The sequence below is a fragment of the Emys orbicularis genome, chromosome 7 (genome assembly GCF_028017835.1).
Source record: "Emys orbicularis isolate rEmyOrb1 chromosome 7, rEmyOrb1.hap1, whole genome shotgun sequence".
NCBI classification, from domain to species: Eukaryota; Metazoa; Chordata; order Testudines; family Emydidae; genus Emys; species Emys orbicularis.
This window is the reverse complement of record NC_088689.1, coordinates 45,512,619-45,537,068: the sequence shown is the minus strand read 5'-3', so window position 1 is coordinate 45,537,068 and position 24,450 is coordinate 45,512,619. Positions and strand designations below refer to the sequence as shown.

General features: G+C 46.3%; 1 protein-coding gene across 1 annotated transcript in view; it reads left to right on the top strand.

Moving 5' to 3' along the window:
• The window catches only part of CCAR1 (cell division cycle and apoptosis regulator 1), a 42,838-nt gene extending 40,598 nt beyond the window's left edge, over positions 1-2,240 (top strand). Inside the window, exon 25 of the mRNA XM_065407408.1 lies at positions 883-2,240. Within this exon, the coding sequence (XP_065263480.1) occupies positions 883-942 (60 nt within the window). The 3' untranslated portion in view covers positions 943-2,240. The remainder of the gene's footprint in view (positions 1-882) is intronic.
• Positions 2,241-24,450: the final 22,210 nt, after the last annotated feature.

Below are 24,450 nucleotides of genomic sequence, written 5' to 3'. Positions count from 1 at the left end.
AACTGAATGGACCCAGTCATTTAAAGAAAGTTATTTTTTAAATGTAATTAACGTGTTAAAAACAGCATCTTAGATCATTAAAACTGAATTTTAAGAATCCAATTTGCTTTTTACTGTTTCATGTTTGTTTAGTTTTTACATTTTACTTATTTTGAACAATGAAAATAAACAAGCCAATTTAGTCAGTTTCACTTTCAGATTCTCATATACTGGCATGTGGTAACATGGTTTGGGTTGCAAAACATTGCACTCTAGATCAGGGGTCGGCAACGTTTGGCACACGGCTCGCCAGGGTAAGCACCCTGGCGAGCCGGGCCAGTTTATTTACCTGCTGACGCGGCAGGTTCGTCCGATCGCGGCCCCCACTGGCCGCGGTTCGCCGTCCCGGGCCAATGGGGGCGGCGGGAAGCCGCGGCCAGCACATTCCTCGCCCGCGCCGCTTCCCGCCACCCCCATTGGCCCGAGACGGTGAACCGCGGCCAGTGGGGGCCGCGATCAGCCGAACCTGCCGCGTCAGCAGGTAAATAAACTGGCCCGGCCCGCCAGCGTGCTTACCCTGGCGAGCCGCGTGCCAACCCCTGCTCTAGATGTTTTTGGTTTCTTAAAAAAAAAAAAAAAAATCCATGGGAATATAAAACAGGTAATTTAAATAGACCTAATTTTGTGCCTAGCTTAATCTGTGCGCCCTTAATTTTTCAGGAAGGAATTGTGTTGCAGCTTAGAAATAATAGTTTTCATAAAACGCACCTGATATTTTAACAAGTTAAAACAGTGTACCTTGTTTTCATTTTAAGTTTATAGGCCCTTTAAATTGGTTTCCAGCTTAGTTTAGGGATACTGCTAACAGAACTTACGCTACTGCCTTTTCTCCCCTTTTTATAGGATATTGTAAAGAATGAAGATAAAGATCAAAAATCCAAAGAAAATGGAGCAAATGTATGATAAAACTGCTGCTGTTTAGAAGAAAGGTGTTACATAATGTAATATAAATCATGATATCAGAGTGTATGGAAGTGATGCATGTTTGATTTTTGTTTTTTTTTAGTAGTATAAATTTCTTAGTTCTAAAAAGATGTATAAAGTTTTATGAATGTGAGTCAGCTGCTGAAGATTGCTTGTAATTCATAGCATTCAATTTATTTAGACACTCCTTGAGAGAAAATAATTTTGCATTGCAAAATGTTTTAGGATGAACTTCGTTATAGTTTTAACCCTAATAAAGTTCATCAACTTAATGGACAGTAGCAAGTATTTAATTACCAAATGGTTTTTCATTAAAGTCTAGTGAAATCAAAATGTTCATTATTTATAGAATTGCCATTTTTAGGGTTTTATTTTTATTTGTCTAATTAGTCTTTTTAAATTCAAATATAAATCATACAATAGCATGCGGCTTAATTTTGCAAGTAAAGATTTTTTTTAAAAAATGCTTGAATTTTTTTACTTGTCATAACTTTCTTTTCCCTTCCAATTGTAATTTTCTCCCCCAAGGCTGCTCCTATTAAAAGCCTCACAATATATAGTAGTTCAGATGAATTAAGAAAGCAATAGAAACCCTCTACAGTGTTGGTAGGGCTGTGGGATTTATATGAAAATATACAGGCCTGTTTTAATGTACGTCATTTGTGTTCCTTTAACTGTTCTTATTTCTGGATTGATATATATGCTACTTTTTAAATAACAAATGCGGTGTATTAAAATGTATGGTTGGATACCAGGCCAGTGGATGTCATATAATTGCTTTACCTGGAGAAAATGCTACCATTTTAAATTGTCTCCTTTAATTTAATTTGACTTCTTTCATAGCTTGTGTAATTCCTTCTAAGATTGAAACAGCCCTCCAGAAGAATATTAAATTATAAGGGGCAGGACAGTTTTTGTTTTGATTGATGGGTGGGTGTGTGTGTGTGTGTGTTTGTTTTAATAAATTACCAGGGATCTAAATTAAAAGTTGACTTGGCATCTTTGTCAGTGGCAACAAAACAAATACGAAGTATGAGAAATCATAGTGTGGTGCATCTTTTCAGAAAACTTTCAGAGGGAAGAAAAAAAAAAAGGTTGGGGGTAGACAAATAGTTTTTTCTTGCTAGAATGGAGAATTTTAGCCAACTTATTTTGTACCTAGCTATCGTGGGTAACTAAATAACCTGTTAAAAGAATCAAAGTGCCATAATATGTATAAATAACCTACATGGAACTCATGTGGCTCCAAAAAATGCATTAAAATGCCTGAAATTGTTTTGTTTAAAAAAAAAAAAAAAACGGTGCTTTTATCACTTGTTTGTGTTTTGGTTATTTAAAGCCAAACTAGTGCAATGTTCTTAACCATTAAAATAGCATGCAAAAACTCCCCCCTCTTGTTTTATTTCAATTAAGATTAAATAGTATATGCAACATCTTAAATACCTTTTTAGTATTTTGTTTTAAAAAGCAAAGTCCTATAATCAAGACAGGCAGTAATTAACTTGCATTAAACATGCACACAAAGTGAGTAAAAAGATGAAAAGTCTATTTCTTGCCTTTTTCAGTCAGGTTTTATTTAACAAGGACAATAATGAAATCATTCTTATAAACAACCTAATGAAATTTTAGTAGACTTTGATAAAAGCTTCACTGGCTAAAATTCTTCAGTGGCTAAAAATAAATGTTCATACTTTTACCTTTGTACAGTTTGGCCAATACAGTATGTGTCACCGCTGAATTTTAAAACTAAAGATTTTGCACACACTGCTTTCATAATGGACTAAGGAGAGGAAAAAGTCAGTTTGTTAATTTTTTCAAAAGGAGTGTTTAACAACTGCTATATAGTATCCTAAAAGTTATTAAATCCATGATTGGGGAAGAAAATGGAAGCTTCACAAACACCTCAGAAAAGCTAGTTCACTTTAAATCAATCAAGAAAAGACTAAGGTGGTGATGTGGGTAGGGGTGAAACATCTGTGAGAATAATTTACCTTGGACTTCTAGGGTGCTTATCATGTGAAGATCTTAAAGCACTCACAAACATAACATAATCAAGCCTTATCTCAGTCCTGTGAGGAAGGCAACACAAGATGGTTGACTTATAAAGAGAAGCATTGTGTCACTGGCCAGAATGGTTACAGTCCTCCTTATGCTTTGATGTGACCACATCTATAATACTGTGAACGGTTCTGGGTACTTCTTTACCAGAAAGGAAACTGAAAGGCAAGAAGAATGAGACAAATTGTTTGAAGAAAATATATTGCTGTGTACACAGAGGCTGGCCAAACACTGGAGTCCTGGGGGAGGAAAACAGAGGCTGAACAGCAGAATTTTCTTCCCTAATCTTTCACCAGAATAATCTTTGTAAGGAAAGTAGTGAAAACTCCACTATGAATTGAGTTTGCTCAATTAGACTGGAAAGAATGCAAATGTATTGCAGGGAGCAATCCTCAATTATTGGGGAAATGGGTAAGATCCCAACAGTGGGGATTTAGACACATCATCTTCCATTCATTGTAATGGAAGGTGTGTCTGTTTTGTATACTGTGTGCTGGATAATACCATGAGAGGATCCCATGTTTCTAAAAACTAAACTGGCTCTTTATTAAGAGAACTATTTACAGAGATGCTGCAACTGTAGCTACCATTATAGCAATGAGCATACAGACTGAGTTAATAGTGCCCCTTCTGCAGTCTTCCCTTCTGCAACCTCTGCTCTTCCAGGTTCCCTGTAGGTTGCTACACCTGCATTCCATAGTCTGCTTTAAGTATCTCGTCCATTGTTCTCTGTATCTCTCATTTCTGTGATCTTCATCGAGGAGGGTATATCTGCTGTCAGCAGGCAGGATCCTCAAGCTGCCTGAAATCATTTATCAACAGGTTCCACTTACTGAAAATCCAATTCATTTGAAGTTCTGGACAGTTTCTAGAAGAAATTTTCACATTCCAAAGCTCTGTTGTGGAAAGCAGTGAATCTAAAGCTGCTCTTGCTCTGGGAAGCAGGATAAATCTTGGTCAGTATTAGAGTGACCAGATGTCCCAATTTTACAGAGACAGTCCTGATTTTTGGGTCTCTCTTATATAGGCTCCTATTACCCCCCCACCTCCTGTCCTGATTTTTCACACTTGCTGTCTGGTCACCCTAGTCAGTATGGTGATGCAGCAGTCCAGCAGAGGGAGTGAGCCCCACAGAAGGGGATATGTCTGAGTAGCGTCCATTATGAATTTAAATGAGCAAATCTAACTCTTGAGTAACGTCCAAGCTAATGGATGTCTGTGTATGATAAAAGAATTATGAATGCTCAGTATTTTAATACTGAGATATAAGCAAAGTACACTAGAATAAAACTAAACTTACATATACTGTACACTTATTGCAATAAAGAAATTGTAAAAGTATCTAATTTTCAGCTGTAAGGCCACAATTGTATATACACAAAAATAACTTGTGAACAGTTGCCTTTGGCCTACACATTTTGGAGGTTCAGAGGTACACAGAAGAAAAATGGAGGAGAGAAAAGCTGAGCTGCAGTAGGAGGGGACAAAGACAAGTGAAGACAGCACATGGATGGGGACTTGCATGTTGGAAACCATGATGGTGACATTAAACCACATTGTTGTCCTTGATTCTACTGATATACTTTGTCTCAATGCTTGTGCAGCACCACAACAGACTATTGTGGGTTGGTGGGTGACTGTTGCCTCTTTCCCTACACCCTTCAGCTCATCCTTTGGAACTGTAGAGATGCTATTTATGGGTAGGGTCCTGTGTATTTTGTGATTTCATGCTGCAAAGTTCACTCTTTGATGTGGAATTGTTCTCCAGATATAAGCTTGTTTGAGAAGATAATCTAAAAAATGATTTGACTAAACAAATTCAGAGCTGAGTCTGCAGATGGATTGTAAGTACTGCTCTGAGTAGTGAACTTCCCGTTCACACTCTAAGGTGAACTAATTCTGACCCTTGAGAAATGACTTTAAATAATATGAATAACTTTCACTGCTGATTGGTTTATCAGAAACATTCAGCTAATATATAAAATATATAAATATTGTGCATATTTTTATTATTGCCTTCCCCCTGCCCCCCCCCCCCATTTTGGCTTTGGGAGCAAAAAAATAATGGAACTAACGTGACGTGCCTGTTTGTTTCTGTTCTATTCTATTCTATTCCTCCTCTTTCTCTATTTTTTTTCTTTTTAGAGTATAAGTTTTCCATGATAGGGACATTTGTTCAGCACTTAGGGGGGAAAAGGGCCTTGACTGAGGCCTCTGAATGGTCTGCGCTGTATTGTGGATCCATGCTTGTGGATTCAGTATTTTAAAGCCCATGATTGAATGCCCACGCTGCATGGTAAACTGGGTTTATAATTTCTGGACACAGGTCTCTCAACCATGCTAATGCATCCATGCTGTACTATGTGGACCTTCTGACTCACGTCTGGGGCTTGAGTTGCACCCACCTGTAAAATGACAGGGCTTGGACCAGAGTCTTAGCAGCACTCAGACCTCAACTCACCCCCACAGGTGCGTCCTAGGACTTGAGTGCTTGCTAAACCCGAGTCAGGTGGTTTTGTGTTTGGATGGTAGGGAGGTTTGGGCTCAAACCTGAGTCTGAGCCTAGGTTTACAGTGCTGTGTAGACATATTCAAAGTACTACCATAATAAAAAATAGTATAAATAATAAATGCCCCCTTGCCAGTTGCCAAAACCTCCAGCTTTCCCCAAACAAACTTCTACAATACAGTTTATATAGTTATCTATATAAAAATCTGTTTCATTGAAAACATTACAGTAAAATAGTTCTGATATCAAAACATATCTTCCATAAAGTACATGTAACATTGTCTATAGTCATCCTGATGTTTTGCAGAACTTTGACTATTTTGCTGTTATGTTTTGGAGTCAGGATCTGGAATGTAGAAAACCAGTTTTTCTTACTAGACTTCGTTAAACCTTTGCTATCTTTAACAGATGTAACATCAGAATAACCCATATTGTATATACCGTAGTTAAGGATGTGAAGAAAATGTATGGGGCTTATGAGAAGTGAAGGCAATTCCCTTTTCCCCCCCAAATAGCTGTATGTATATTTCAGCAATCCCCTGCACCAATAACTTGCCAATTAATAATAGTTCACTTCTCTTCATCCTGCTTCCCCAAAACAGTACAGAAAAATACTGACCTTTATCTGATTTGCTTGCTTAGTATTTGCTGCCATTCAGTTTTTGCCCCTCAGTGGCAGGTTACTAGCTTGAACAAAGAACTCTTTGATACTACAACAACTATCTCATACTACGGTTTGTGAAGCACACAACAAGCAGCAATGACTGGAAATAGAATTCAGATTACTATCACTTCTATTTGAGTACTTGCATCGCCCCCATCATTGCTGTATTTGAGCACTTTCCTTATACTTAGTACAGGAAATAATGATCACTCTTCCTTGGCAGCCTGTATGAGAAATAAGGTGATTAGTTTATAGGTTGGTGTGGAAGAGTGGGTGTGGTGTGTGATGAATTTATTGTGGCAAAGCTAAATTGAATGAATTAATTTTGCATTTATCTCCACAAGCGTGATGATTGTTCTTTTACAACTGAGTGCCATGATGGAGGTCCAGTTTCTGTGAAAGTTCTGTCTCCTGCACTTGTGAATATCCCACATTGGTCAACGAATTGTTCCAGTAGAATCTAGCTATTTGTGGGAGGTGATGGTAGGAAAGAGTCTCTCTCAGCTGGGTAGGGCCAGTCCTGTGAAGGCTTTCAATATCCAGAAAAAACTTGAACTGGAGCCTGTATTCAATGGGAAGGAAGTGAAGAGAGCAGAGCAACAAAGTGATATGTTCATGGTCACAGTTGTTAATGGATTGCTGCATTTTATATCGTTGGAGATTTTTCAGTATGAGGCTTCATTCCTAGATACGAGTTGCAGTAATCAAGCAGAAGAACATAAAGGCATGGATTACACTGGCCATGTCTGCCTGATAAATGAGTGCAATCTTCTGGCCAGTCATGGATGAAAGTGAGGTTGGTTTGGTATTTTGGGGGCGGGGGTTGTTTTGCTTTTTTGCTACCATGGCTGTTTGAGGATGCAACAGCACTGAGGATTCTAAAAACTCCGAGGCTGCTCTCTGATTTAGCAATGTGGGGGCAGATGCATTTGATAGTCGGAGAAATTAATATCTAGCTCTTTTCGTCATTAGATCTCAAAGGGCTTTACAAAGGAGGTAAGTAAAATGGAGATAATTAAATAGATGGGGAAACTGGCACAGAGAGGTGAATTGAGTTGCCTAATGTCAACCAGCAGGCCAGTGCCAGAGCTAGAAACTAGATCGTCTTTATCCTAGTCCAGTGCGCTATCTGCTAGGCTACATTGCACTGTTAGAGTGAAGGTGTTCCTCTGATTATTTCCCTTTTCTTACCAACATCATCTTTGTCTTGTTTTGGTTTGGTTTTAGTCAGCTGATTTTCATCCAGATGCAGATCTCAGCTACCCATTGACAAAAATGGGGGATGGTGTTGCTTGCATTTATACATTCAGATAAACAGAGCATGTGATACCAGCTGCAGTAGTGCCATCTAGTGACCCTAATATTATTTACAAGGGGAACTGATGCCCTGTTTAGATACAGTACCTAACTCCTAGAATAAAGTCAAAATGAGGAAGTAATGTAGTCAGCCATAATTTTGATAATTCTGCTTAACTTTTTAAATATTGGTAACATTTAGCTTGAAGTGTTTTTCAGATTTCACTCTTGGCGTCAGTATCTAATGTCTTAAGAACAGAAGGGTTCTTAATTCAATATCTGCAACCACCACATGTCCTAGGACTAACTTCAAAGCATGCAATAAAAGTTTTAATTTTCCTCTTTATTGGGCTACTGCAGTTTCATTATTATTAACACATGGGTTTTTTATTAACTAGTTTCCTTTCCACTTCAATGCTTTTTGAGTGCTGAAATTGTTTGGATTTATTTAGGTTTTATTACAATTGAAAGTTCTCATATTGAAAATATTCACTTAAAATAACCAATCAGTAAGACTATGCCAGAGGAACCATACTAAAAGATGGTGTTCTGTTGCATAAAGAAGTCTGTAGAAACTAAATTCTCATTATCTTGAAGAATTAATATATTAAATCATTAGAAAAATTAATTTTACAAGTATCCTTTCTTTATTGATGTCTTACAGCACAGTCACCATGTCTGGTGCTGTACAGAACACATGAGTCAGTCCCTGTTCTGAGAAGCTTTCATTCTAAAGTAGGTAGTGTTCATCCAGGCCAGTTAAGGGATTCGGTCACCATCTGCCGCATATCTTGTGGCTGTGTAGCTGTGGTCCAGAGCTCTGACTCTAGCAGCCTATCTGCAGCCCACAAGCCTCATCTTGTCTTTGCCCAACCTGGTTAGTTCTTGCAGGCTGACCTTAGTACCCTTCCAGCCCTGAATTCACCCCAAAATTGTTCTGCAAGAACCACCAGTCCCTCTCAGAGAGAGGGTGTTAGGTTCTCTGCCTTTACGGAGACAGTAAAACACTCCAGTCTGTTAACTTTCTAGAAGCAGACACTTTACTGAACTTACACAGCAGTGATGCTTTATAATGAAAGCAAAACAAGTTTATGAACAAAAGAGTATGGGTTAAATTATACCAATTAAAAGATAAAGGAAAGTGCATAAGTTACTGCAGCCTCAGGATATGTTTGTGACCTTAAGGATACTTAACCTAGTATTTGATAAGCCCTTTACAGGGAACTGCTCTTTCAGAGCTCAATTTCACACAAAGATAATTTACATTTTTTTTTGCTGATCAAGTGTTACATGATTTAGCAATTTGTGATATTTTTAAACTAGTGAAAGGGTTTTTTATGTTTAGAAATTGAATATTTGGTTTAAGATTACCAAAAAAATTCTGCAGATTAATCGCTGACTGACCATTACTCTAGTCCTAAAGTTAGAGCAAAATGTTGCAATAAATTAGTTTTTACAGTTTTAGAGCTGGGGAGGCAGTGGATAATCCCTCAAATGTCCTCTTCAAGCTGCCTGGATAGAAGTTACACAACCTTCATAGCAAATTAGAGGATTTTTGAGAGAGTCCACTGATACCCAGCACAATGCGGGTACTGGACTGGAAGCTCAGTGCTAGTGCTGGGGATGAAAAAGTGTTGAAAGCTACCTGCCATTGTTGGGGGGGGGGGGGGGGGAAATGATGTCCCTAAAAAAAATCATGCCAAGATTCTGCCATAGGAGACAACTCACAAAGTTTCTTCAAGCCAGTGCTGCACAGCCAGTGGGTAGTTGATGAATTATCATTCCTGGACAGACATGGTAGAAGCATAAGCTGCTTGTGGTAAATGCTGAGAGATCATCAGTTAGATTAATGATGACAACAAAAAGTGAACAATAGCATCTGCGAAGTTGCATTTTCTGTATGAAGACTGACTTTTTGTGAAACCTTAATTTCTGCTCCAAGTTTTGTTTTTTATTATAGAGGAACTATTGTGGGGGGGGGAAGCACTCCAGCTAAAACACAAAGTAGCACTGGTGAGATCATAGCAAAAGCTTTGTTATGCTATAGACAAGTGTCATAAATATAAAGGGAAGGGTAACAACCTTCCTGTATACAGTACTATAAAATCCCTCCTGGCCAGAGGCACAAAATCCTTTTACCTGTAAAGGGTTAAGAAGCGCAGGTAACCTAGCTGGCACCTGACCAAAAGGACCAATAAGGGGACAAGATACTTTAAAATCTGGGATGGGGGGGAAGGCTTTGTTTTGTCTGTCTGTTCTGTGTGCTTGCCGGAGACAGATCAAGAAAGCAAGCAATCCAACTCCATTAGGATTACTAAGTACTAGCAAGGGAATGCGTTGGCCTACTTTTATTTTGGCTTGTGATTTTCTCTGTGCTGAGAGGGAGGTGTATTCCTGGTTTTCCTTTTGTAACTTTAAAGTTTTGCCCAGAGGGAAATCCTCTGTGTTTTGAATCTGACTGCCCTGTGAGATTATCTTCCATTCTAATTTTACAGAGGTGCTTCTTTTAACTTTTCTTTCTAATAAAGTTCTGTTTTTGTTTTTTTAATCAGAGTGGGTTTTTTTAGTGGTCTAAAAAAACCCAAGGTTGGTTTGTGCTCATCTTGTTTATTCTCAAGCCTCCCTTGGAAAGGGCGTGTAGGGCTTGGGGGAATATTAGGGGAAAGAAGGAACTCCAAGTGGTCCTTTCCCTGAGTTTTGTCTAATCACTTGGTGGTGGCAGCATTACCTAATCCAAGGTACAAGGGAGAATTTGTGCCTTGGGGAGTTTTTAACCTAAGCTGATAGAAATAAGCTTAGGGGGTCTTTCATGTGGGTCCCCACATCTGTACCCTAGAGTTCAGAGTGGGGAGGGAACCCTGACAGCAAGAGAATGCCTAAACATTCAAAAGAAGAAATACTTTGGCAATTAAAATGCTTGATTGTGTTTTCTTGTCTCATTAAAGCCAATTCTCTATATTTTCCCTGCGTATTTGCCAGATACTTCCTGATATCCAATCACTGCACACAATGAAACCAATGAACCAGGAAAGTTCTCTTTTCTTGCTGTTTGCTTTTGTTTCATTTGCTTTTTATATTTTTAAAGGAAAGTATCCTACTCTTAAAACATACTCTTTCACATCCTGACTTAAGTTTTTTAAATTATTTTATTTTTCTCTCATGCTGTGGTCTCTCCTTACACATGTTGACTCCCATTTAGGCTTGCTTCTTAAATCCCAAATATCACTGATATATTTGGGTTTATTTTGAGAAAATGTAGATTACTTTACTTACAGTTATAAGTGGGGGTTTTTTTTCTACAGGTACATCGAGAAAGTTGCTGTCCTTGACTTTAAGCTCTTTGTCCCTAAGGCTCGTCCATGTTTTCAAGGATGAGATAAGATACACAGTAATGTACCATTATCAAGCTACAAATCTGTCCATTTCAAGATGTATGTATTCTTGAAGATATGGTATTTATCATAGAAGAATCTACTTACTTATTGTTCCTTAAGTGGAATCTGACAGCCGTAGTATAAGCTCAGTCCATATAGTTCTAATAACAGGTCCTCAGAAACCGTTGTGAAAAACCTGCCAGTACTATTATGATACTTTTAAATTTGTAGAATGTATTGATTTCTTACCACCATGCCTTTAGTGCCTATCCTAATTATAGCACAATGCTCACATATCGTTAAAATAACCCAAATTTAGGGAGACTGAATAGATCAGGGAATTTGGACTTGTCTGGCTCCTTTGCTTCTAGGTCATCAGTTAAAATCCGACCCAGCCTGAGCGTGAACACAAATTGTTTTTCTATGTCTGGAGAGAGGGGCTGAATGTGGGTAGTCTCAGTCCATCTCCTGGATGACAGCTGTCCACTTTTACAAAAGCTACCAGCACACCTGCCCCCCTCACAAGGAGATGGGCAACAGAAAGGAGAATGGGGCACTAGGGCTCACTTTTCTTTCCACCCCAAACTGGGAAGCCATTCCAGGAATACTGCTTCTCCCACTCCCCATACTCCATAAGCAGCATCAGCATTCTTCCAGGACTAGTCTACAAAAGGCCCAATCTCATCAGGCGTAGTCACCAGCAACATTAGCCTTAGGTATACTTATCTCCTCCACCTCACACCATGGCTCCTTTCACAGGACACATCCTCCATTGCAAGCCATACCTGCTCCAAATCAAAGCCTGGCTCCTCCATGGATTCAGAAGTAACCTGTTTGGACACAGTCAAATAGATGCTTTTGAATAGAAGGTGTGACACCACCAGACATACTTAGGCGCACAAATGGACTAGATTTCACAGCTGGTGTGCCTCCCACCAAGTTGACGCAGCATGTACTCTGCTACCGCTTATCCTGGACTACACCTTAAATAGACAGGATTATCCACAGGCTCCATTCGGGTACACTTGGTGGCAATCACTAACTTTCACTGCCCTATACATGGTCATTCCATCTTTGCACATCCACTTACAAAACGTTTTCTGAAGGGTCTTCAAAATCTTTATGCTCATATCTGAGACCCGACCCTTGCCTGGGACCTTGTCCTCATCCTTCTTCTACGTTCCCTGACTAGACCCCCATTTGAATCGATGGCAACCTGTTCTTACGTGCACCTATCAATGAAAACAGCCTTGTTGCCATCCCTTATGCCCAGTGAGTTGGTAAAACTGTGGCTTTTATGGCATATCCACCTTGCACATTGTTTTATAAGGACAAAATTACGCTATGCCCACATCCAAGATTTCTACCCAAGGTCCCAACATCTTTCCATCTCAACCAACCAATACAACTTCCTTGTTTCTGCCCGAAGCCTCACAGCAACCAACAGGAAGCAGTTCTACACATCCTAGACGTGAGACAAGCATTAGCCTTTTACTTAGGACTAAACCTTTCCAAAAATCACCACACTTATTCCTCTCCACCACCGAAAGATCCAGAGGCACTGCCCTATCTAAACAACGCCTTTCAAAGTGGATCTTGCGGTGTATACATTTAACCTATGATAGATAACCTCCTACCTCAATCAGAGCACATTCTTCTTCGAGTGATTGCTCCTGTGTATTCCACAGTAGGTGTGCGTGCTCGTCACGTGCACCGGTGCCGGAAGTTTTTCCCTTAGCAGTACCCGTACTGGGGGAGCACCGCGGCGACCCCTGGAGTGGTGCCTGTATATCGCGCTATAAGGGGAGCTACGGGCTCCCCCCACCCTCAGTTCCTTCTTGTCGCCAGTGAAGGTAGTTGGAACTTTTGTGCTCCAGCTCTGCTGCAGCCCTTCTTCTTGACCTTAGTGGTACCGTTGTAGATTGTTCTTCAGTGGATAGAACGGGATCAGGGCATGCACTGTACCCCAGGCTTCAAGTTGTGTGACTCCTGTTGCCGTTCTATGCCCAGGAGCGACCCTCACGCTGAGTGTCTTCGCTGCCTGGGTGAGACTCACATCAGCGACTGTTGCAAGATCTGCAGGTCGTTCAAGCCAAGAACCAAGAAGGAGAGAGACTTCAGACTTCGAGCTCTCCTGATGGAGTCGGCGCTGACTCAGATGCCGGTGCGCAGATCGGACTCGGCACCAGCCGCTGCGTCGTCGGTACATAGCAAGGCCCCTTCGACCAGTCCCTCCAAAAAGCAAGGGAAGAGCTCGGCCTCGCAACGACGCTGTGATAAGGACAAGGGAGTGGCTGGTCCCGCGCTGGGCAGCCCTCGATCCAGCCCAGGCTCTAAGGCTCCAACTCATGTGGAGCAGAGCAGCCCGGTACTGTCGACCCAGGCATCCCCACCGGTACAGATGCCGTCGACGCCGGAGGTGGTGCAGGCTGTGAAGGGTATTATGTCCCTGCCCGTCCCGAGCTCGCAATCGGGCCCGGGCCCTAGGTCGCGAGGCAAGCCCCCTTTGGGTGCCCACTGGACCTCTCTGAGCAGCTGCAGTTCCCGCTCCGAAGATCACTCCCTGCACCGCTCGGCGCGCAGCAGTCACTCTTTCGACAGCTCCCGGCCACCCTAGACGCCGGCCAGACAGTCTGGGCCGCCGTCGGGACGGGAGTCGCGGGGACTCTCCGCCACCTGCCAGCGAGCGGAGGCACCGAGAGAGGCACCGGGAACGTGGGTACCGGAGCCGCTCTCGACGGGACAGACGTCGCTGCTCCTGTTCCAGCTCCCGCCTGTCTAGGCGCCACGCCAGAGGCTCCCCTCGGGGTACCTCGGCATCAGGGCACCGAGCGTTGCGTCGCTGTCATGCGTCCCGAAGCAGTTCGTTGCGTGGGTACTGTTGATCATCGTTGAGATTCCGGTCCCAGGGGAGATGACGCCACAGATGCCGCTCCTGCCGCTCCCGCGGCACCAAGCATTCTTCGGCGACCTCGGCCTCGGCACATGTCCACCCACCCTCGGCACGCACCGTTTCACCGGGGCACATATTGCCATCCCGTGCTCAGCTGAACCAATGGCAAGGGACTCCGTGGCCGCTCCTGTTCCAGCTCCCGCTCATCTAGGTGCCACGCCAAAGGCTCCCCTCGAGGTACCTCGGCGTCAGGGCACCAAGCGTTGCGTCGCTGTCATGCGTCCTGAAGCAGTTCGTTGCGTGGGTACCGTTCATCATCGTTGAGATCCCGGTCCTGGTGGAGACGACGCCACAGACACCGCTCCTACCGCTCCCGCGGCACCGAGCGTTCTTCGGCGACCTCGGCCTCGGCACACGTCCACCCACCCTCAGCACGCACCGTTCCACCGGGGCACATATTGCCATCCCGTGCTCAGCCAAACCAATGGCAAGGGACTCCGTGGCAAGGACAGTGGTGCCAGTGGGCACCATGGCCATCGGTGCCAGCCCAAGCAGAGGCCCGTTCGGTTGCCGGAGCGTCCTGGGCTCCATCGGCCTCCTCTGGCCTCCCACAAGACAAGTCGGCGGGTCACGAGTCGGCGGACCCGCACCAGGACTCTGACCTCGGTATCGACGCCCCGGCACTGACCGAGGCGCCCGGCTCCGTACGGGCCCTCTCTCTGGTATCGGATGACACCATAGCGGCACCTCCGCCATCGGTCCCGCAGGAGGACTTCAGGCACACCAGGACCTGCTAAAGCGGGTGGCTTCCAACCTCCAACTGCAGGCCGAGGAGATGGAGGGTCCGTCCGATTCCCTCTTTAATGTCCTGTCTCCCTCAGCACTGGGCCGCGTGGCCCTGCCTCTGCACCAGGGTATTGCCAACATTTCAAACTCCTTGTGGCAAACTCACGCCTCCTTGGCCCCAATCTCGAAAAAGGCCGAGAGGAAATACTTTGTGCCGGCGAAGGACCATGAATACCTGTATTTACATCTGGCACCCAACTCGCTCGTTGTGGAATCGGTAAACTACAGAGAGCGTCAGGGCCAGCCCGTGCCCACCCCAAAAACCAGACGCCAGGAGACTGGACTCCTTTGGCAGAAAATTTTATTCGTCGGCTAGCTTCCAGCTTCGCGTAGCCAACCACCAGGCCTTACTGAGCAGATACGACTTCAACCTGTGGGAGTCCCTGCCTAAATTTGAGCCCCTCCTCCCAGACCGGGACAGGAAGGACTTCAAGGCCCTGGTGGAAGAGGGGTTGTTGGCAGCAAAAGTGGCCCTGCAAGCGGCGTCCGATGTGGCAGACACGGCGGCCTGCTTGATGGCTTCCGCGATCATCATGCGCAGGGCGTCCTGGCTCTTGTTGTCCGGGCTGTCGACGGAGGCACAATCACTGATGCAGGACCTCCCGTTCGATGGCAAGGCGCTCTTTGCGGACCAGACGGACATCAGGCTGCATGGGATGAAAGATTCCCACACCACCTTGCAGACCTTGGGCCTCTATGTTCCTCCGGCTAAGGACAAGGTCAAATTGCTTCCGGCGGCTCAGCCTGCGAGGGGCAGATATGAGCCCCTGTACAAAAGGCCCAGAGACCAGAAGCGTCGGTCTCAGAGGCAGTCCTGCTCTGCCCTGCAGCCTGGTCCCTCTAAGGGCAAGAGGCAGGGGAAGAGGCGGTTTTGACTATCTGCAGGGGGGCACCGGGCCTGTTGCCAGGGAGACCCCCCGATTTAATAAAGTTTGTGTTCTGCAACCGATTGTTTGCCTTCCTCAGGGCGTGGTCCCGCAAAACTTCGGACCAATGGGTCCTCAGTACTATCTCCAAGGGCTACGTGTTGCAGTTCACCTCACCCCTGCCAAATCACCCGCCATCCACGATGGCCCCGGGGGACCTGGAACATGTCCTTCTCCTGCATCAGGAGGTGGACCGGTTGCTCCATCTAGGGGCAGTGGAAAGGGTTCTACTCCCAGTACTTCCTGATCCCGAAGGCAAAAGGGATCTATTCTGGACCTGCGCGACCTGACCAGGTTTCTAACCTGTTCCAAGTTCCGCATGGTGTCCCTGGCATCTATTATGCCCTCCCTGGACCCGGGGGACTGGTACGTAGCACTGGATCTCCAGGACGCGTACTTTCATGTCCATATTTTCGAGGGACACAGACGCTTCCTCCGATTCATGGTGGGAATGGACCACTACCAATTCATGGTCCTCCCTTTTGGCCTATCCACGGCTCCCAGGGTTTTCACGAAATGTATGTCTATGGTGACGGCCTACCTCAGGCGGGAAGGCGTACAAATCTTCCCTTACCTGGACGACTGGCTCCTCAAGGGGGAGTCCCGTTTCGAAGTGGAGTCCCACGTAGAGCTGCTCCTCTCGACATGCGCCGATCTAGGCCTGGTCGTGAACAAGACCAAATCGACATTAGTGCCCGTTCAGCGCATAGAGTTCATTGGGGCCCTGCTGGACTCCTCCAGGGCCACAGTCTCTCTCCTCCTGGACAGGTTCAAGACCCTAAGGGATCTCATCGCCTTGGTCACGGCCTTCCCGGTGACCACGGTGAGGGCATGTCTTCGGATTCTGGGACACATGGCGGCGTGCACTTGTGTGGTCCGCCATGCCAGGCTCCGTATGAGGCCCCTCCAATTATGGCTGGCCTCCCAGTTCTCCCAAGCTTGGGACGGTCTGGATAAGGTTCTCACGGTCCCGTCCCTGATACTCACTTCCCTTCTATGCTAGTCCTGCCCGAGCAATATGTTGCAAGGGGTTCCCTTCAGGGAGGCCAACCCGTCCATAGACTTGATGTCCAATGCTTCGGACCTGGGCTGGGGAGCCCACACGGGGGACGTGCAAACCCAGGGAACGTGGTCGGCCCCGGACTTGCCCCTTCACATAAACATCAAGGAGCTCAGGGCGGTTTGCTTGGCGTGCGTGGCGTTCCTCACGCACCTCCGTGGCAAGGTGGTCAGAGTCCTCACGGACAACACCGCTGCCATGTACTATATCAACAGGCAAGGTGGGACTCGCTCCCTAGCCCTCTGCTGGGAAGCCCTGAACCTATGGGAGTTCTGTATAGCCCACGATATCTCCCTGAGGGCGGCTCACCTCCTGGGCATCCGCAGTACGCAAGCGGACCGCCTCAGCAAGGTCTTCTCCCCCCAGTACGAGTGGTCGCTCCACTCGGAGGTTGCTCACCGGCTCTTCCAAGAGTGGGGGGCTCCCCAGATTGACCTGTTTGCAACCCGTCAGAACCAGCGTTGCCCCCAGTTCTGCTCCACGGGAGGGGGAGGGGAAGGCGCGATCTCCGATGTGTTCCTCCTGAGCTGGTCGAGCCAGCTCCTCTATGCCTTTCCCCTGCTCCCCCTCATCGCCAAGGTCCTTCAGAAGGTGAAAGCGGACAAGGCAAGAGTCATTCTCATAGCCCCGGCATGGGCCCGCCAGCACTGGTACGGGCCCCTCCTATGCCTCTTGGCCCCCCCCAAAGAGCGCTGCCACTCCGCCCAGACCTCCTCTCCCAGGACAGGGGGCGCCTCCTCCATCCCAATGTGGCCGCGCTTCACCTGACAGCGTGGCTGCTCCGTGGCTGAATGAGGAGGAGAATCGGTGTTCGGAGCAGGTAAGGCGAGTTCTCCTGGAAAGCAGGAAGCCGTCCACGCGTCGGACGTACGTGGCGAAGTGGTCCAGGTTCGCCAGGTGGGTGAGTGAGCGGGGAGTGTCCCCTTCCGCCGCACCTCTCCAGGTTATCCTGGACTACCTCTTATCCCTTAGGGCCCAGGGACTGGCAACTGCCGCAGTCAGGGTGCACCTGGCGGCCATATCGGCCTTTCACCCGCCGGTGCAAGGCCACTCTGTCTTCTCCCACTCGATGACCTCCCGTTTCCTGAAGGGCCTTGACCGTTTGTTCCCGTATGCTAGGCCCCCCATGCCGCAATGGGACCTCAACCTGGTCTTGTCCTGGCTCATGGGACCCCCCTTTGAACCCCTGGCCACGTGTTCCTGGTCACACCTCTCATGGAAGGTGGCCTTCCTAGTGGCGATCACGTTGGCCCGACGTGTCTCGGAGATCAGGGCCTTAACCTCAGAACCCTCCTATACGGTTTTCCATAGGGATAAAGTCCAGCTCCGCCCACACCCGACGTTCCTCCCGAAGGTGGTCTCCGCCTTCCATATGGAGCAGAGCATCTTCCTCCCCGTGCTCTGTCCTAAGCCCCACTCCTCTAACGAGGAACGCCGCCTCCACACGCTCGATGTGCGTAGGGCATTGGCTTTTTATCTGGATCGGACTAAGCCATTCCAGAAATCCTCTCAACTCTTTATTGCCTCGGCCGAGCGGGCTAAGGGGCAACCCATCTCCACCCAGCGGCTTTCCCGCTGGATCACCTCGTGCATACGCACGTGTTATGACTTGGCAGGGACTCCCCCGCCACCGATTGTAAGGGCACACTCTGAGGGCTCAGGCCTCATCAGCTGCCTACGTTGCCCATGTCCCCATCCAGGACATTTGTAGGGCGGCCACGTGGGCCTCAGTTCACACATTTACATCGCATTACGCGATCATCTCCCAGTCTAGGGATGATGCCGGGTTTGGCAGAGCGGTACTTCATCCCGAACCATCGTGAACTCCTACCCACTTCCAACAGATATTGCTTGGAATCACCTACTGTGGAATACACAGGAGCAATCACTCGAAGAAGAAAGGACAGTTACCTGTTCCGTAACTGGCGTTCTTCGAGATGTGTTGCTCCTCTCTATTCCACACCCCGCCCTCCTTCCCCTCTGTCGGAGTTGTCCGGCAAGAAGGAACCGAGGGTGGGGGGAGCCCATAGCTCCCCTTATAGCGTGATATACAGGCGCCACTCCAGGGGTCGCCGCGGTGCTCCCCCAGTATGGGTACTGCTAAGGGAACAACTTCTGGCACCGGTGCCTGTGGCGAGCATGCACACCTACTGTGGAATAGACAGGAGCAACACATCTCAAAGAACGCCAGTTACAGAACAGGTAACTGTCTTTTCTACACCCTCATTCTCCAGCTTGATAGCCTTTCTCAATAATGTCCCCATTGATGACATTTGCAAAACAGCTACATGGGCATCGTCTGACACTTTTGTCCAGCACTAAGCTATTACACACACCGCCGCAACGGACACTCTCCTAGGATATGCTGTCCTATCATAGACAGTCAGTGTCACTCCGAAACCCCAGCCTTCCAATTAGGGGCACTGCTTTCTAATCACCTAAAAGTGAAGCACCCATAAGGGATAGTCAATAGGTGGACCGTGGGCCAAATCCAGACCGCCAGACCCTTTTGAACGGACCCTGAAATCTTTTCATTTACTTACTATTATTTTTTATTATTATTATTATTTTCTCTGGAGGCTGGACCTTGACTATACCTTTGACCAAGAAATGTAGACCTTGACAAAAAATAATTGACTATCCCTGAGATACGGACATAACGCGAAGACAAAGGTTACTCACCCTGTGCAGTAACTGAAGTTCTTTGAGATGTGTGTCCCTATGGGTGCTCCACTACCCTTCCTCCTCCCCTCTGCTTCAGAGTCAAACAAACATACTGTGACATTCCCGTCTGGTGTTATCTGGACCAGTGGTCTGCTAGGTCACTCCAATCCTTGACTCTGGGAACCGTCTTACCCTGCACTACTAGCCAATATCTCCAGTCCCAGACACAACCCTAGGAACCTCCATCTTGCAGTTATGCCCGCTGGACACCGCAAGCTTATATGAGTTCATCAATTTAACAAAGAAATTGATATGTACCAGGCTTGTTATCCAAAGGGGAGCCTCTGACCTGCTTCAAACCAAACGCACTGCTTCAGGTAGAAAAAACAAACACATTTATTAACTATAAAGAGAGATTTTAAGTGATTATAAGGCAAAACATAAGTCAGATTTGGTCAAATGAAATAAAAGCAAAATGCATTCTAAGCTGATCTTAACACTTTCAATGCTCTTAGAAACTTAGATGCTTCTCACCACAGACAGGCTGGTTGCTCTTCAGCCAGGCTCTCCCCTTTGATCAGTGCTTCAGTCGCTTGGTGTGGTGTCTGTAGATGTAGGTGGAAGAGAGAGAGAGCATGGCAAATGTCTCTCCCTTTTATCATGTCCTTTCTTCCCTCTTGGCTTTGTCCCCCCACCTTCAGAGTCAGGTGAGCATTACCTCATTGCAGTCCCAAACTGACCAAAGGAATGGGGGTGACTCCCTCCAGAGTCTAATAGATCCTTTTGTTACTGCCTAGTCCAGCGCCCTTTGTTCCCGTGAGGCTAGGTTTGTCCCATACCTGCCCTGATGAGGTGTGAACTGCCTCTCTGCTCTTGGAGAGTTTTTTGGGGCTTGCTTTAAGCCATAAGGATACATTTTCAGCCTCGCAACTATATACATTAAATTATAACCTATAACATTACTGTAACAATTACTATAACACTACTATAACAACCATGCTCAGTACATCATGAGCCTTCCGAAGACACCCGACATGACAAATTTTGCATTGGATACCACACAATCATTTTACAAGGATGAACATGGGGGTGCTGGGTGTTCCCCTGAGGTACAGAGCACCATGCGTCACACATACATTCTGCAGCAGAGAAGGAAATGGGAGCAGTCAGACCACAGAGCTCTATATGTCCCATGCACAGCATGAGAGGGGAGAGGTGCTAATGTGTGATCCAATGGGCACTGCTGATGATCTCTGACTGCAGGCACAGGGTGTGCTGCTGCACCTACAAGTGGAGCACCCATCATAGGTGCTGAGTTTCTAATCTTCTGGGGGGAGTGCTCTGCTCAATCCCTGCCCCCACTCCACCCTTTCTCCCAAGGCCCCACCCCGCTCCTTCCCTGCCCAGTTCTGCCCCCTCCCCCATGCACACTGCTCCCCCGCGCCTCCTGACACCATGAAACAGCTGATCCGCGGTAGGCACTGGGAAGGATGGGGAGGCACTGATCTGTGTAGCCTGCGGGGGGGCTGGAGGCATTGTGAGGAGAGGGAGGTTCTGGTAGGGGGCTGCTGGTGGGTGCTCAGCACCCACCATTTTTTCCCCATGGATGCTCCAGCCCCAGAGCACCCATGGAGTTGGCACCTATGGCACCCATAGATAGACACATCTTGAAGAACCTCAGTTACTGCACAGGGTGAGTAACCTTCTCTGTAAGTGACAGTATTTTATGTGTAGGCTCTTACTTTACTTACAAAAGAAGCATTACACAGTTTTAATGTAAAACAGTTAAGCAAGCAGTCTGCTTGCTGCACCTTATGAATAAAGAACTGAGATGTGGGGGGTACCAAGAATCCTAGCGCTGAACAACTCCATTGTTTCCTAAAATTGAAAAATGTTTTCTAAAATGTAATTTTTGTATATATTCACCTCTCAAATAAAACAACAGAGCAACACTCCCTTATCACTGGTGTGTAGAAGGATTTGTTTATGTGGGTGGTTTTTGTTCAATATGCTCTCTTTGTTCCTTTCATTCATATTAACTGAAGGTCATGTGGGTAAATTCCTGCTCTGCTCATCACACACTAAGGGCAGAAAGGACTAGAGAACAGTGACCTTGTTTTCTTAGTTCCTTTGAGAGAGGTTGGATGAGAGCCAGCCATATTTGCATATAAAAAAGCAGGAATTGCTGCCACATGTCACACCCGAAGAATGTACAATTGGAAACTAAAGAGACATGTATTCCAGTCTCAATTAACTAAATTGCAATCTCAGTCTGACTTGATTTATGTATGAATTAACAATTTTGCCCATAACAGTGGGGGAGGAGATTAATAGGCAATTCTATTATATATTCCTTTTAGTACATCAGAAGGATATTTGTAACTGAAATGTTTACTATAACTGGGAAAGCTAATTGAACTGTCCAAACCCAGACAAAAGGTGGAACTACATTAGTTTTTAGCCTAGCCTTCTCTCAAAAACAGAGAAAACAACTGAAGGCATAATCTAACTCTTATTAGATCACTGCAAACAGACCCGTTTACTTCAACAGGCACTAGACTAGGCCTCTAGTGAGTAATACCTTCCCTTCTGACCCATCTGTGGTATCTCTTATGTTAATACAAGTCAACAAGTTGGATATTTTCTTAGCAAAATTAGTATTCTACCACCCACAAATTAATAAATATCTTGGGAATGTGTTCAGGTATACAAGATTGAGCAAATACCTTAACAATGTCATATTATCAAAAAAAGATATATATTTGTGGTGTGTTTTTGTATCAATTTGATATGTCAATTACCGTATCTTAAAAAAGAGGCATTCCTTTGAGAGAGAGAGAACCCATGAACCATAATGTTTTCTCACCCTAATATCCTTCCTGAAATAAACATAGTAAACTTTTATGCTTGGACTGGAAGCTCTCAGTTGTCCTTTGGCATCTGTTTGGTTTTTTTTCAAACATATTTTCTGTACTGAGGAAAAAGAAAAGATTACTGTCAGACAGAAAAAATGCTGATGAAGTTGCTGGGACAGGGTGGTTATAAATCTGTCTGTTGTAGCTACGTTCTCTGATTCTCCACTGTATTCAATTTTATGTCTGCAAGCAGCATACCATTCACTTTTTTTTTTCTTCCTTGGTGATGGATAGCACAAAAGGGCACTTACAGAGCCTAATGAAAGTACACGCTACGTAATTATGACCACTGACAAAAAGAGAAGTTGCCTTGTAGTGAGTAGTGTGACCCTTGGGGTTGCAAGGGATTGGGGGTTAATGAGAGATGGCAATGTTTGTCTTCTGTGCAATAAATGTATCCTGGCATTTACTTAACATAAATGGAGTCAGTTAATCCTTTTCTTTGTGAATCCACTTCAAAGTAAATTTAGATCCTGTTCACAATAAGGGTAGTTTTGTGGAGAGCGGATTAATTTAACGGAAGCTACAACCTAATGTACAACCCCCACCCCTCACAGTGCACTTTACTCAGAATTTAAAACACAAAACAAACCCTAACCCTACTTTCTAAAATGAACAGTGTCATTATCACTGCCTACAATAATAAACTGCTAGTAAGATACACTGCATAAACAATTTACTGCAAAATGTTCAAACAAATTTAAGAGCTTCCTTAAATCACCAACAGCCATGAAATTCATGGTTAAGGCTGGGACAATGTTGTTAGCTCATAGTTTGGCTAGGTCTAACAACACTAAGGCCCTGATTCAGCTCAGCACTCAGTCCCATCCATAGCCACAAGCACTCCTCTCTCCCAAAACTGCATTTTCTTCCATTTCTTCACAAATAAAAGGAACCTCAAAATACCACAAAGGGCCAGCTCTCCCAGAATAGTAATCTCAGTAAGGGAGGTTGCTCTTCACTATTTCTTGGCCCCTTCATGTTTAACCCATTTTATTACACTTTAGATTCAATACATCAAACCAAATTCTTCTGAAGTCATTTAAGGATTAGATTCAGCCCTGACCTGAACCAGTTTCCCATGCACTGCTCCTCAATGAGGGCTAGGTGGATGCCCAGTTGGACCATTCAGGCAGTGCTTTTAAAAGTGCAGCTAGAATACTGTACCAGTTTCAAAAATGGCTGAACGATTTTCTGCTCAGACTTTCCAAAATATTTGTTTTGGGATAGACACACAGCGTGGGAAATTGCAACTTCACAAGTGATTTGTTTCACAAAAGCTAGGAACATAAGAATGGCCATACTGGGTCAGACCATCCAGCTCAGTATCCTGTCTACCGACAGTGACCAATGCCACGTGTCCCAGAGGGAGTGAACCTAACAGGTAATGATCAAGTGATCTCTCTCCTGCCATCCATCTCCACCCTCTGACAAACAGAGGCTAGGGCCACCATTCCTTACCCATCCTGGCTAATAGCCATTAATAGACTTAACCTCCATGAATTTATCTAGTTCTCTCTTAAACCCTATTATAGTCCTAGCCTTCACAACCGCCTCAGGCAAGGAGTTCCACAGGTTGACTGTGCACTGTGTGAAGAAGAACTTCCTTTTATTTGTTTTAAACCTGCTGCCCATTAACAGGGCCAGCTCTAACTTTTTTGCCGCCCCAGGCACAAAAGAAGAGCGCCGCCCCGCCATAACACCATCACCCCCAGCGCTGGGCCGCGCCAGGCCGCTCAACCCCCCACCCCCCGAGCGCCGCACCGGGCCGCCGAACCCCCCCCCGAGCGCTGTGCCGGGCCGCCGAGCACCTCGCCGGGCTGCCCAAACCCCCAGAACGCCACGCCTCCCAACCCCCCCCCCCCCCCCCAGCGCCGGCCGGGCCGCCCAAACCCCCGGAGCGCCGCGTCGGCCAAACCCCCGCCCAAACCCCCGGAGCGCCTCGCCGGGCCGCTTAACCCCCCCCCCCAGCGCCTCGCCGGGCTGCCCAAACCCCCGCCCCCCCCCGAGCGCCGGGCCGCTCAAACCCCCGAGCGCCGCGCCTCACCGGGCCAGCCAAACCCCCCCAAGTGCCTTGCCGGGCCGGCCAAGCGCCGCACCGTGCCTCGCCGGGCCACCCAAACCCCCAGAGCGCCGGGCCGCTGAACCCCCCCCCCCCCGAGTGCCGCGCCACACTGCCCAAACCCCCGCGCCGCCCAAACCCCCGGAGCGCCGGGCCGCGCTGCCGAATCCCCCGCCCCCCCCCCCCAGCGCCGCGCCACCGAAACACCCCCCGCGCTGCCC